The sequence below is a fragment of the Oryx dammah genome, unplaced genomic scaffold (genome assembly GCF_014754425.2).
Source record: "Oryx dammah isolate SB20612 unplaced genomic scaffold, SCBI_Odam_1.1 HiC_scaffold_12, whole genome shotgun sequence".
NCBI classification, from domain to species: domain Eukaryota; kingdom Metazoa; phylum Chordata; class Mammalia; order Artiodactyla; family Bovidae; genus Oryx; species Oryx dammah.
In genome coordinates this window covers 65363206-65377736 of record NW_024070196.1, presented here as the reverse complement: position 1 = coordinate 65377736, position 14531 = coordinate 65363206, and the positions used below count along the sequence as shown (strand labels likewise).

The 14531-nt window shown below is 48.7% G+C and overlaps 1 protein-coding gene across 1 annotated transcript in view; it reads right to left on the bottom strand.

The window, feature by feature from the left end:
* SEZ6L (seizure related 6 homolog like) overlaps positions 1-14531 on the bottom strand; it is a 71157-nt gene that overhangs the window by 27695 nt on the left and 28931 nt on the right. The window contains exon 11 of the mRNA XM_040251297.1: positions 1693-1889. Coding sequence (XP_040107231.1) covers positions 1693-1889 — 197 coding nt within the window. The remainder of the gene's footprint in view (positions 1-1692; positions 1890-14531) is intronic.

The window sequence follows — 14531 nt, the reverse complement described above, 5'->3', positions numbered from 1 at the left end:
GGCCATGCTCTGCAATGAGAGAAGAGGCCCCAACAAGAAGCCTGCACCCTGCAATTAGGGAGTGGCCTCTCTCGTAGCCATACCTAAAGAAAAGCCCATTTGCAGCAGCCAAGACCCAGCACAGCCAAAAAAAAAACAAAACTGTTAAAAAAATTAAATACAGAAATTAGCTATGTATTTCTTTAACAGAAATAAGAAAAAACGGAACTGTTTTTTGTGTTACCTATATGAGCCAGGCTGTGCACCCCAGGAAAGCACTTGCTGGAATCCCAAGCTCATCAGGATATGGTCCTGCTATTGTCTGCTAATGGGACTCACTCTCCCATTTTTACTAATTGGCTCAAGGGCAGGGAAAGAATTCTATTTGTTCCTGTATCCTGATGCCTCGCACAGGGCCTGGCATGAGTTTGTGAACCAGACTCTCTGGAAACAGAGACAATGCATTTGAAGAAGAAATAAAATAATACACATAATAGTGCTGGCCAATTTCAAATCGTCACACAAATCTGAGTTTCTTGGTATCAATTAACAAGAACACCTCCTCCAGGTACTGCCAAACTGAACACTGGCTGGACTTTCTGGTCAACCTCAGGCAGCCTTGGAGAGAGTCAGATTTCCATCATCAAGCTGAATGCAATTTTGGTAGATTGACTCAGGTACCAGAGGAGACAAATGAGCTATGACCTCATTTTCCAGGAGGGAGGGAGGTGGGGAAGGAAGGTCTAAGGAGATGGATTGAGGCTGAGTCACCAGAAACTCTCCCTCCAAAGGCAGCTGACTCCGGAGGGCACCTGGCTGGGAAAGCCTCTACCCAGGGCATTGGCCAGTAAAGAAGGCATGGAAAGTGGCAGCAATAACACTCTGAAATACTCAGCACTGCAATCAAGGGTAAAAAGGCCCCTGAGACACATAAAAAAGAGGACAGACACTTGTGATTGCTTTTCTGAGAGATGCATGCAGAGCAGGGAAGGGATGGGGAGTGTCCACCAGCTGGAAATAAAAAGCAGGGGACCAAGAGGGCTATTTTGAGACATTATTCTGCCATCTTCTTTGTCTGCCAGCTGCCCAAATAAAGTCATATTCCCTGCCTCAACGACAAGCAAACAAAACAAAACAAACGCAAGGGACTTATTTTCAGACACAGGAAGCTCCTTAAGACAGCCAATGGTCAGGGAAGTAGCTGTATTCTGGAGGCCAGAGAAGGTACAAAGAGAACACTTCATTGGCTGAATATGGGCAAATCTTCAAGCCAATGGGAAGAACCAAAGATATGGAATCTTGTTCAGGCAGGATTACTCACTGGAGATGTATTATGGCCACAGGAGGAGTTAAGTTCCTGCAAAAATCTCCAGGTCAATAATGTGTTAAAGTCATAATCTACTAAGTCCTGGCATCAACCCCGTGGAAGAGGCATCACTATTTCCATTTTACAGATGACAAAAAGGAGGCTCAGAGAGGTTAAGTGACTTGCCCAAGGTCACACAGCCATTGATGACAGTACTAGGACTTGAATCTGGTCCTTCCAACTAGAGAGCCCACCTCTTAAAAAATGAAAAAACAATGTATATTTCCTGTGCCACTATATTAAAAAAATTCACATAGTACAACACTCCCCAAAAGACACATCTAGAGGGAATGGTCTTGATTTGCATCTAAACACAAAGACAAATAGTAGCTGGCTGAAACACTTACCAATGTAGTTCATGATGAATCCCTGGCCCTTCCCAAAGATGAGCCCGGCGGGGTCCGAGTGGAATTGGATGGTTAGGTCCGGCGTGGATGAGTACAGCTTCTGGGGGCCGCTGTTTCCCAGGTACTGTCCCAAGATGTGAGGCATGACCTCGTCACCGTCGTAGATGGTAAGGATGTCACTATTGCTAAGGTTCAGGCTTGGGGGACAGAGAGAAGAGGAGGAGGTCTTGAGAAGCCAAGTTACAGGCATTCAATAAGACTATTTTTTTTTTTTCAGGCAGCACTCATTTTCTTGAGATATGCTATGTGGTCAGGGCACAAGCTAAGAAGTGGGGGGCGAGGGAGCCACGGGCTGAACCTGTAAATGGTATGTGCTGGTCCTTCCTGCACACAGGAATGGATCTGTGGGTGGACTGGGCTTTTGAAGACTCATTCATGAAAGGACCATTCCTGCCGAGAGGTCACCGCAGAGCCAAGCGCTGCAGAGCCAGTAGGATTGCCTTCGATACCCCCGTCATTAACAACCCTTCCCTGGGGGAAACAAGTGCTGGGCCCTGAGCCGGCTGCTGGGGGTGTGACATGGGTCTTCCATTTTTCTCTGACGCAGAACAAGCTGACTGCTTGCTAATTATATCTTGCCTCCTCATATTAAGTGAAATGATCTTTCCACTTGTTATGAGGCAAATGCCTCAAAATCAGCCAGGTTATCTATTATGTTTAGAGGATGGGACCGTGGGTGGGGTGGAGAAAGATGAAAGATTCATGGAAGATGCTCCAACCTGCCATCACTATTCATAGCAGCATGGGATGACACACTTTTAAAGACCCAAACAGAAGACGGTACACTGAAGAAGGACAGTTAACAATCCAGGAAGCACTTCAATAAGGCCCAGAAACCAGTGCTATGGCAGGCATGCTGGACAAAATTGATCTCTGATTATAAGGACGCCAGATAATTCAGCTTTGGCTGCATCAATCAAGGCAGCCCTGATTGTGTCCCCTCCTTTCCTTGTGTCCCCTCCCTAATATTTCCAGGCATTTACTACGTGTTAGGGCTTCCCAGTGGCACGAGTGGTAAAGAGCCTGCCTGCCAGTGCAGGGGATGCAAGAGACACGGGTTTGATCCCTGGAGGAGGGCATGGCAGCCCACTCTAGTATTCTTGCCAGGAGAATCCTATGGACAGAGGAGACTGGCGGGCTACAGTCCGTGGATGTCACCAGAGTCAGACACAATTGGAGCGACTTAGTATGCACGCAGCATGTGCCAGGCACTGTGCTGTGCTCAGAAGACAGGAGTCGTCACAGAACAGTGGTCTGTTCAGACTAGAAAGCCAGGCACTGTGGTAGGAGTTATCATAATAAGTGCAGAGAAGGGAGTCTAATGCAGACGGGGGGCAGCATGGAAGCCTCCCTGGAGGAGGTGGTACTTGCTCGGGACCCTCAAGAAAGAGAAGGGGACCACAACGCAGGCATGCAGGAGAGGCAGAGAGGGCAGTGCCTGCGGCAGAGGGAGGAAGGGAGAAGGGTCACGACTCCCGAAGGGACACACCTGGCGGTCCCTGTGCCCAGTTTTGGGAACAGACGTGGGAATGGAGACTAGACCATGAAGGATTTAGAGAGCCAAGTTTAGGTCACCTGGGTGTCACCTTGCAGGGGATGGAAGACATGAAAGGATATTAAACAGGAGCATCCTGACGGACCAATTCACTGCCAGAGGAGAGGCGTTCCAGGAAACGGCCTTCAGTGAAGTTCTGGGAACTGATGGGGAATGATGACAGACTTCCCCCCTCCCCACCGCCACAAGCTTCATCCAATGCCCAAGGGCAGTGTTTGCTGCCACTCTGGGAGCAGGGAGGAGATAAGAAACTACCCATGGTGGTGCTTCTAAGAGTAAGAACAAAGCAACACAAACACAAGGCCCGCTGCTGAAGGTCTGCTTCCAGCAGGCAGGAGATGTGCTTTATCCACCATGATTCCTCATGTCTAGTTGTTTCAATGAGTGGCTTAGGGAGATTCTAATTGCCCCCACACCCTCTCTCAGCTTCCCCTGTACCACTCCTCAGAATATCCTCTCCGGAAAAAAAGTTCTGCGCTTGCTTTGCACACAGGGCTTTAAGACTAAGCTCCCAGACTCTGCCTATCCCCTGCCAGTTTCCAACTAGATGACAACCTCTAAACCCCTATTACATCGACATTCTGGAGTCACTACCTTCTTCTGCATACAGTAGGTGCTCAGTAGATGCTATGCTATGAAAGAGCCTACCGGAGAGTCTATTTGGCAACAGAAATAGTAGGGTTAATGTCAGTTTTTGAACTATGGAAGAGCCTCTTAACTCTAAGTACCATGAAAACATCAATGGCTAATGGAAGCGCTGGATCAGGCCAGTATGAAACACAGCAGAGTGGAGATGTTTATTCGACAAGCCGACTTCCCAGCCAACTCTCTGGTAACAGTGGTTTGCGGACAGTGCATGACTTTGCTTTATTCTATCATTCATTTCAATGATCTCAGTGCAGCAGAAGCATCTTCTAGGGCGCAAACACCTTTCATTTGAAAACCCAAGAGCAACTGTCTGTTCTTTCTAAAATAGGAAGGAACAGTGCTCTGAGAGGAGCACACAGCCTTGGGAACCAGAGAGGTCTGGTTCGATTCCTGTTTCGACACTTTGATGGAGGGCGTGTGGTTTTTCTGAAGTTCCTTGCCTATGAATTGGGCTTACCATTTCCAGTCTATGTCATGGGCTTTCAGAGTGAGGTAAGGGATGCAGGAGATCTGGGATCAGATTCTAGGTTCACTGATAGCACCTGAGCAGAATGTTACGTCATGTTGTGATGTTATTATGGGCATCACCATCCTCATCATCACCACCGTCACCAACACCACCACAACCATTATCACCACCATCACCATCACCACCATCACCACCACCACAAGCATCACCACCACCATCATCACCATCACCACAAACATCAACACCACCACCACCATCACCACCACCACAAAAATTATCATCATTATCATCACAACCATTATAATCATCACCACCACCACCACCATCATCACTATCATCAACAGCACCACAACCATTATCATCACCACCCCGACCATCATCACCACCACCACTAACACCATCATCACCATCACTACCACCACCATTATCATCACCACTATCATTACCATCATCAACACCACCACCATCAACACCATCAACATCACCACCACCATCACCATCAACACCATCATTACCATCATCAACATCACCACAACCATTATCATCACCATCCCGACCATCATCACCACCACTAACACCATCATTACCATCACTACCATCATCACCACCACCATTATCATGACCATCATCAACACCATCACCATCAACACCATCATGACCACCATCAACACCACCACCATTACAATCCCCCTTTGATGCTTACCAAGAAAACAGTAATGACAAAAATCAGCCTGGAGCTGCCTGCCTCCCTGAGGGCAGAACAAAGGAAGAAAGGGGAGGTACTGGGAGTGAGCTGCCCATCACTGGCAAGAACAGAGATGTTTCCCAGCTCTGGATGTGAACGCTGATGAAGGCAGCCCCTGTGCATCGCCTTAAAGATGGTCCCACCCTGAAAGGGCAATAGAATCCAGCAGAGGGCAAGGTCCAGACCATCCGGGCTCTGCCAATATCAAGTACACCCCGTAAGAGCGAGGAAAAAAAGAGTAGCACTCTATACCTTCCATAATGTAACAGGGTGGGGACATTTGGCTCTCCTGTGAGAAAGCAGCAGCCCAGAGCCCCTTTCTCATTGCAGAATTCCCAGCCCAAGAAGCCCTGTAGAGGGAGGGGTGAGCTTTTACAACAAATAATGTTTAGAGCTATATGATTATTAGACTCAACTACACTTGTGACCAGAAGGCCCATGAAAACAAAGCTTTCAACCACAGAAGTGAAACAATGGAGAAGGTGCATGAAGGACAGCGGGAGAAAGAACGGAGGTACTCTCTCCTGTGTCCTTCTTGCTCAGGCGCTCAGTCGTGTCCGACTCTCTGCGACCCCACGGACTGCAGCATGCCAGGCTTCCCTGTCCTTCTGGATCCAGCTTTGAAAGGCTGGTTCCAATGATATACACAAATGCTGGTAATTGATTTTCCCTCCTGATTCAAAGATGAACCTGTGTTTTTGCTTGCCTATTCAGCTGTGTTTGATACACTGACTTCATCCAGGGCCCCTGCTGCTGGGCCACCCCCCAGCAATCGAGAGGAAAACGCAGAGACTTAACGGCGGGAAGATTGGCCACAGGGCAGAGCAGGGCTTTCAGCAGGGGATAGAAGAGAGATGTCAGCTAGATACAATCCGAGGAGGCGCCAAGAAATCAGGATGTCAGTTTGAATCCAGCGCCAACGGGAGATGGAGAGGTGCTGGCAGGCAGGTGGGTTTGATCTGACTGGAATCGGGTGTAGCAGGTCCCCCACAGGGAGGATTCCACGGGAAGACAGAGCTCTCCACAGCCAGCCCCCGCCTGTGCCAGCCCCCCTTAGCTGTCAGAGGGAAAGGCTTTCCTTGGGCACAGGGGTCTTGAGCTCCTACCAGAAGATCACAGCCTCTGTGTCTCCTTCGACACAACAAGCCATCTCTTTCTCCTTAGTCTCTGCCATTGGCTTTTCTCCACCTTTCAGCTGGATTGTGGGGCGATCTGAAGGCTTACTGACTCCATCCTTCCCTGGCTCCCACCCCTCTCCCAGCAGCGGTCAGGTAAATCCTTCCCAAACACAAACCTAGACGCCTTCCCTCAACAGTTCAATAGAGGAGCAGACGAGGTCTGTTCACCCAATGGAATCTTATTCAACCATGAAAAGTGTCTGGGGACAGGACCTCACTTGGCATTTAAGTAACTACCGGCTCAGTATTACCCATTCAAACAGCAACCCCACAAGCTAAGATGTATTACCATTTCCTCACAGAGAAGGAAACTGAAGGTCAGCCAGGAAAAGTCATCTGCCCAAGATCACATATGAATCAGACCTTGGATCAAACCTATGTCTGTCAGAGCCCAAGATAGGAACCACTGTTTCATACAACATCCCATGAAAGTCCCACACAGACGTGCCCCAAAAGTGTACCCAAACAAGGATCTATTGTATAGCATGGGGAACTATATTCAATATTTTGCAATAATCTATAAGGGAAAAGAATCTGAAGAAACACGTATAACTGAATCAACTTGCTGTATGTCTGAAACACATACAACTCTAAATCAACAACACTTCAATAAAAACAAGAAAGAAAAAGTATGTTCAGGTTCTGTCTTATCTCAGAAAATGCAAATTAAAAGTTACAAATAAAACCTGCAGAATGAGGAAGCCTTGTTTCCCTGTTCCCCTGCATCCCAATATGCCTTTGGTTCACACGATGTCATCACTAGAGTTCATTTGAATATTTCTTCTTTCTACAGACTCCTCATGTAAAAAATATTTCGTCTCCTAAACATGTTACATTTCTTGGTCACAAATTTGTTTCATCTTGTTGCTGATGGCGTATAACAGAGTATGTGATAAAGTCAGTGTTAAACTGATTACTTGGTCTGGGTGGTTTTATTTTAGCAGAATGAGATTTGTTACAGTTTTGCAAATATTTTAAGAGTCTGGAAAAGATGCTTAAGAAACAGATATAGCGTTTGCCTCGATGGAGGGGGCTGTTTTTTGGGGAAGGGTGGGAAACTTGACTTTCATAGTAGACCCTTCTGTACCTTTGGGGTTTGAATCATGTGGGTATTTTACCTCTTTACAAAGAATAAACAGCCCAAGGGACCCTCATCATAGCTTCCACAAGGGTCTAGAGAGCCAAAGAGGTGAGGATGGAATGTAAATTTGAATCTGATATATGTTAGCAAGTGAAAATCCCACAGACGGAGGAGCCTGGTGCGCTGCAGTCCATGGGGTCACTAAGAGTCGGACACAACTGAGCGACTTCACGTTCACTTTTCACTTTCACGTGCTGGAGAAGGAAATGGCAACCCACTCCAGTGTTCTTGCCTGGAGAATCCCAGGGACGGGGGAGCCTGGTGGGCTGCCGTCTATGGGGTCACACAGAGTCGGACACGACTGAAGCAACTTAGCAGCAGCAGCAGCAGCAGCAGCAGTACTTGCTCTTGACCAGCAGAGGGCAGTGTGCACTTAAGCAAGACACAGGCATCTCTTTCCCCTGCAGGGCAACCCCATCTCCCCATCCTTACTCCAACAAACCAGGACCCTGCGAGTGGGGAGAAGGTGGTAGGGGAGCTTTGTAACTGCTGAGCTGTAGTTAATATTCCATAGAAGGCGCAGAAAGAAATGATGAGCAAGCCACCTTGCGTTTCTTATTCCTTTCCTAACAAACTGACCTTTGCTTAGCAATCTCGCCTTTAAAAGCCTCTCCTGAGTAGTATTCACAAGACGATTTGCGGTAGACAAACATCTTTGGAAATGTCTAATGGTTATGTATTTATTTAAATGTGAATTAGAAAAATATATAAATATATGGTTTGCACATCAAACTTCTCATTTCATGGACATTATCTTGCTTAGAGGAAGCCAAGTGAAAAAGGCAAGCCAATTTAAGGAGGGAAATAAAAAGCAGCTGGTAATAGAATTGGACTGTGGAAATAGCAAAAATTAGCCCAGAGAATTCCACTAAGTTTTTCAGCCTTCCAAGACTTCCATGGGGTTCATGGGGTGGGGGAGGGGTGGGCAGCCCACCTCTGCTGTCTCAAACATCTCTGGATACCAGATCCTTTGCAGCCTCAAGACCTGCCTTAGCCAGGCTGGTCCTCTAATCTGGAATGCCTCTCCTCTCTGCCTGACGTCATTTTATAGGTCCCTCTGCACTTCCTATACCCTCCTGCATTTATGACTGTAGGATAGCTAGCCAAGGCTTTCAGAAGGCTTCCTCAGAGCCAGGAGCTGTTCTTAGCACTTCACACGCACCCCTTCATTTTATCCTCAGATGAACTCTCCAAGAAGCATTACTCTTACCCATTTCACAGATAAGCAAACTGAGGCACCCAGAGGTGAAGAAACAGGCTAAAGCTCATACAGCTGGTCATACGGGAGAGCCGTGTGGTTAGAAGGCATGATTCTAGCAGTGAACTGTGGGACTCTACCTGCCTATGTTAGCTCTCATGCCAGGCTGTGAGCTCCCTGAAGGGAAATGCCCAAGCTCAGGGCTTCACAAAGTTGACATAAAGGTCATGTACACAGATGAATGACGGCGAATTTATTTCTGCTTTTTCCAGGTGAGCAAACTGAGGCTCAGAGGGATTCAATGACTTTCTCAAGAAAACACCACCTTGCAATCAAGGCAGGACCTCCATCGGACCGCAAAGACGGGTGATTAAATACACCGTTGACTTTAAATAAGGGAAGGAAGAGGATCAGAGCCCATAAATGCAGTTGTAAGTGCAATAAAACTTTTATAAAACTCTTTTGTATCCATTCTCTCTTCATATCTCCTCAGCCACATGGTAAGGAGACTCGAGAAAATGAAGTCCCATTTCACAGAAGAGAAAACTGAGTCCACAAAGGCCCGGATCCCAAGGCCTTGGCTCCTTCACGAAGCCACACGGCCGGTGCCAGGCGCTCTCTGGCACCGTGGAATTGCTGAGGGACCCTTTGGCCCAGGGCTAATTTGGTTTCAATTTAATTTGATAAAATAGCAGGTGGGACAAGAAACCATGTCACCTCCGGGGAGGGCAGAGAAAACCAATCTCTCTGGCTCCCTAAAAAGACCCATTAAAGCATAAAAAGTGAACAGTTTTCTCATTTCCTTCTCTGTCCTTCCCCATTTCTCTGCTTTCTTTCCTTCTTCTCTTCCAGATGCTCACCAAGCTCATGTCTGTGTAGGGCTCAGACCCGGCCTTCACCCAGTCCCGGCTACACAAGAAAATCTCTGGGGAGATTTAAAAACTCCCGATGATGTCCAGGCTGCACCCCAGGTCAACGGGACCCTCAGCATCTCGGGGCGCAGGTCCCGGGCATCAGTGTCACTGACGTTCCCCAGGAGGTTGTGCTGGCAGCCGGGACTGACAGCTGCTGCCCTGGAGGTTTTGATGTGGGTGAGACCCCACCTCTGTTCTGCCTCTCTTTCCTCCTTTTCCTTCACTTTTCTCCCTGCCTTGAGCAATTCCCCCTCGGATCTCCAATGAAAAGGAGAAGAAAGACCCCCCCCCCACCACTGAACGTGCCTTTCCTCTGGAACCACCCCACGGGCTGACCTGCCACATCCCTGGGTTGAGCCAATTCACAACACGGCAGGCAAGGTTTTGGCAAGATCAAGAACAAAGCACATGACTCCCAGCGCTGCAGACCAGCGGCAAAGCCCACACATCTCAGCTGCCGTGCTGGGAAAGCAGAGAGAAATCAGTCCGTAACCACCCTGGCATTTTTTGCTCCATCTTGAGAGGTAGTGTGAAGAGAATGAACTCTGGGTTCAAATCCTCAGTGTGCTGGTTTCTAGCTAGGCGACCTTGAGAAAGTGACTTAACCTCACTGATCCTCAGTGTCCTCACCTGTAAAATGGGGATAATATTGTTGAAAGCTGTAAACATCATAATCAATGCCAGGAATTCAATTAACAGAGCATGTTTTTTTTTTTTGTCTGTGAAAAAAATATATTCATAATGAATTATACAGCCTGCTAAGGGGAGAGGGTTGTGGTGTCAGGAGATATCATTGAGAGCCCCCCCCTCCCCCTGTTGCTTCTTTGCTTTGTGACTATGGACAAGGCACTTGCCCAGCCCGGGCCTCAGTTTCTCTAGATGAAAATCTCAGAAAGCACCAATTGTAAAAAAAAAAGGAAAAGCAAGAAAGTGTGGCCGCTGTTAAGAAGCCACAATTTCCTTCTGCTTCATGCTTTCCTTCTTCCCAGGAGGTCGGGCCCCCATCTTCCCTGCCCTCTCCATCACTAGCAGGAAAGGGATGGGGTTGAGAACTCAGGGATTCAGACACAGGCTGGTGAAGCTCGGGTCTCCCACACCCAAGGGTGGCCAGAGGCGGCCTCGTGGCCCTTCTCGGACCAGCTGTCTGCAGGTGCCCACATCGCTCCCTCTTTCTGGCAGGAGTTTCTCCACATTTCTATAGTTAGTGGGTGGGACCAGAGGCCGTCTTCATTTCAGGACCTCTGAGTCAGGGTAAAAGGGCTGAACTTGAGAGCATAATTCAAGCATAAATTAGAGTTTAGTTAAGGGTGGGTTGGGGCTTGTGGGTTGTGTGTGGTGTGTGTGTGTGTGTTGTGTGTGTGTGTGTGTGGTGTGTGTGGTGTGTGTGTATGTGTGTCATGGGTGTGGGGTGTGTGGGGTGTGTGTGATATGTGTGGTGCGCGCATTGTGATCTGTATGTGGTGTGTGATGTTTGTGTTGTGTACGTGTGTGACGTGTGGGGTGTGCATGTATCTGTGTGGTTGTGCGTGCATGGTATGTGAGTGCACACACACACACACGTACACTCCTGTGCAGAGAGAGGCGGCCCAGGCCCCGCGGCGCTGGAGGAAGATGCTCCGGGCTGTCGCAGTGGGAGCTGACAGCTGCCGGACCTGTTTACTGTCACTGAGTCCCCATCATGACGCACCCTCTTGAAGACATCCCCTCGTACGGCCTGGTGTGGCTCATCTCAGCTGCCAAAACACATCCCGTACAACCTGGGGCAGGCTCCGGGAGGGCAGGAACGGTCCTCCAGGAAAAAAACCAACCGTTGGGAACCTCGAGGGCTTCCCCGGGCTCCCCCTGGAAGTGTGATGTAGCTGCACAGCGGCCCCCCGGCCGTCACAGGACCATGCTTGGAGCCTCTGCCCCCGCCTGGCTGCCAGACCCCACCATGTGAACTCACAGGTTGTTTAGAGAATTCACTAAGTTGATAGAGGTGATGCACTCTGAAGACTTTGGCGTGCAGTAAATGAGTGTTTTCTCCAAGCCTCTGATAAGCTAATGCAACGCCAGGCATGTGGTGGGTCCTCACCGAGCACCGGCTGGAGAGGAAGTGCCAGGGTCACTGCACATCAGACAAGCGGTGCGGCTCGCGGGACGTCAGATCTAACTGCATCTGAATGCCGTGGGTTCCTAGGTGTGCACCAGCAAGGCAGGGGCCAGGCTTGAGGTGGGGGGTGGAGGGGGGTGGTCCCGCAGCTGCAGATGCCGAGGCTGCGAAGAGCTGGCACAGCTGAGGAGTGGAAAAGGGCATGTGCTGGGTAGGATCTGTCCTAGGACCGCGTTTCCCAGTTACCACTCACACCAACAATGGAAGAAGGGGAGTGATCAATCAGGCAGGACGTCTGGGGAGTGCCCTAGGATAAAGCTTCTTCATCCCTCAGTGCCCAAAGTTGGGGGCAACATTTGTGTGTGTGTGTATATAGTTGTATAATAGAGCTCAATTTGTACACATATCATGGAAGGAGTTAATCGTCATCATCATCACAGCTGCCAAGTGAACTACTGAGTGTGTGCATGGTGTCAGGCCCTTGCCAGGAGTTCCATCTTCCCAGGAACTCAAAGAGGTGGGGACTCTATTAATATCATCCTCCTTTTAAAGACAGGGAACTGAAGCTCACAGAAGTAAAGTGATTCATCCAAGGTCACACAGCCAATGAGGTGCAGAGTTAGGACTTGAACTCAAAACTTCCTTTGTTGTCATTCAGTTGCTAAGTTGTGTCCCATTCTTTTCGATCCCACAGTCTGCAGCACAACAGGCTTCCCTGTCCTTCACTATCTCCCGGAGTTTGCTCAAACTCATGTCCATTGAGTGGGTGATCCTCTGTCGTCCCCTTCTCCTCCTGCCTTCTTCAATCTTTCCCAGCATCAGGATCTTTTCCAATGAGTCAGCTCTTTGTATCAGGTGGTCAGAGTATTAGAACTTCAGCCTCAGCATCAGTCCTTCCAATGAATATTCAGGGCTGATTCCCTTTAGGATCGATAGGTTTGATCTCCTTGCAGTTCAAGGAACTCTTCAAGAATCTTCTCCAGCACCATAGTTCAAAAGCATCAACTCTTCAGTGCTCAGCCTTTTTTATGGTCCAGCTCTCACATCTGTACATGACTATTGGAAAAACCATAGCTTTGACTATATGGATCTTTGTCAGCAAAGTGAAGTCTCTGCTTTTTAATATGCTATCTAGGTTTGTCATAGCTTTTCTTCCAAGGAGCAAGTATATTTTTAAATTTCATGGCTGCAGTCACCATCCTCTATGACAGGCAAAAAGAAAGCCTTTTCCTCTTCCTGAAAAAGTCTCAGGATCTTTTGAGAGTGCCTTCCACATGTTAAGAAGCATCAGGTGGAGAAAGAAACATTTTCTGATTCTTTATGCCAGGGACTGAGACCTGGATAGAGTTTATAGCTGTGGGATCATAGGCAAGTTACTCCACTTCTCTGAGCCTCGGTTTCTTCATCTGTAAAATGGGGACAATGATAGTCATCTCCTAGGGACAGCTGTGCACAGGGATATCATTTGGAGCTTCAGACTGGGACTAGGAGACCTGAGTTCTCACCCCTACTCTTTGTTGGGTATGGTAGCTTGAGTGCAGAAATGATTTCAAAGCTATGGGGGCCCCTCTGTGTCCAGATCTTTTGTATGGAGGCTCCCAAACATCTGCCACCAAGAGATGGAGTCCCCTTCTCCATCCCTTGAATTTGGTCTGGCCCTTGCTTTGTGATTCGCCATAGGATACCAATGATGTCACACCAATTCCTGGTCTAGGCTCACTCAACAGGCTGTAAATGCTTCTGCTCATGGCTGTGGAATGCTGGCCAGTCGCTACAGGAAGGAGCCCAAGCCAGCTGTTGGACGATGAGAGACCCACAGAGTAGAGGTGAGCCATCCCAGGCTACAGCTGCCTAGACTGACAGCCAGCCCACCCCAAATACGTAAGGCCAGCCGTGGACCCACGGGGCCACCTACCTGGTCCATAGTTGCCCACAGACACAGGAGGGAGTCAGCTCAGACCAGGAGAAGCCCCCTTGCTGACCTGCAGACTCATGAGACATGACACAAACTTGCTGTTTCTTATCACTGAATTTGGGGGGTTTGTTATATGGCGATAGCTGACTGAGAAGGCAATCTCGGAACAGTCTTTCCCCATCTCTGGGCCACAGTTTCCTCTGTGAAACAGGATGAAATTTGGGCTCTATGAACTGTGCTGCTCGAGATTCCCTAGAGTGTTTGGCTCTGGAAAAAAATCCCTCCTCTCTCCACCACTAGACTGGAGGGCTTGCTTTCTATCGTGGCCATTTCTCTTCATGGTTTATGCTTGCTGTGTGGATATGGCTTCCCTGGCAGCTCAGATGACAAAGAATCTGCCTGAAATGCAGGAGACCGGAGTTCGATCCCTGGGTCGGGAAGAGCCCCTGGGGAAGGGAATGGCAATCCACCCCAGTGTTCTTGCCTGGAGAATCCCATGGACAGAGGAGCCTGGTGGGCTACAGTCCCTGGGATGGCAGAGTCGGACACGACTGACCGACTAACACACTGGGTGTCTGTGCTTCTGGGGGGCTGCCCTCACCTCTTTAAAGATATATGTTAGTGTAATGCAGGAGCTTTGTTTCATCACGCAGGATATTTCATTGCAAAACACGGACTCTCTAGTTGTAGCTGTGGGCTCTCTAGGTGTGGCTGTGGGCTCTCTAGTTGTGGTGTGTGGGCTCTCTAGGTGTGGCTGTGGGCTCTCTAGTTGTGGTGTGTGGGCTCTCTAGTTGTGGTGTGTGGACTCTCTAGTTGTGGTGTGTGGACTCTCTAGTTGTGGTGTGTGGACTCTCTAGGTGTGGCTGTGGGTTCTCTGGTTGTGGTGTGTGGGCTCTCTAGTTGTGGTGTGTGGACTCTCTAGTT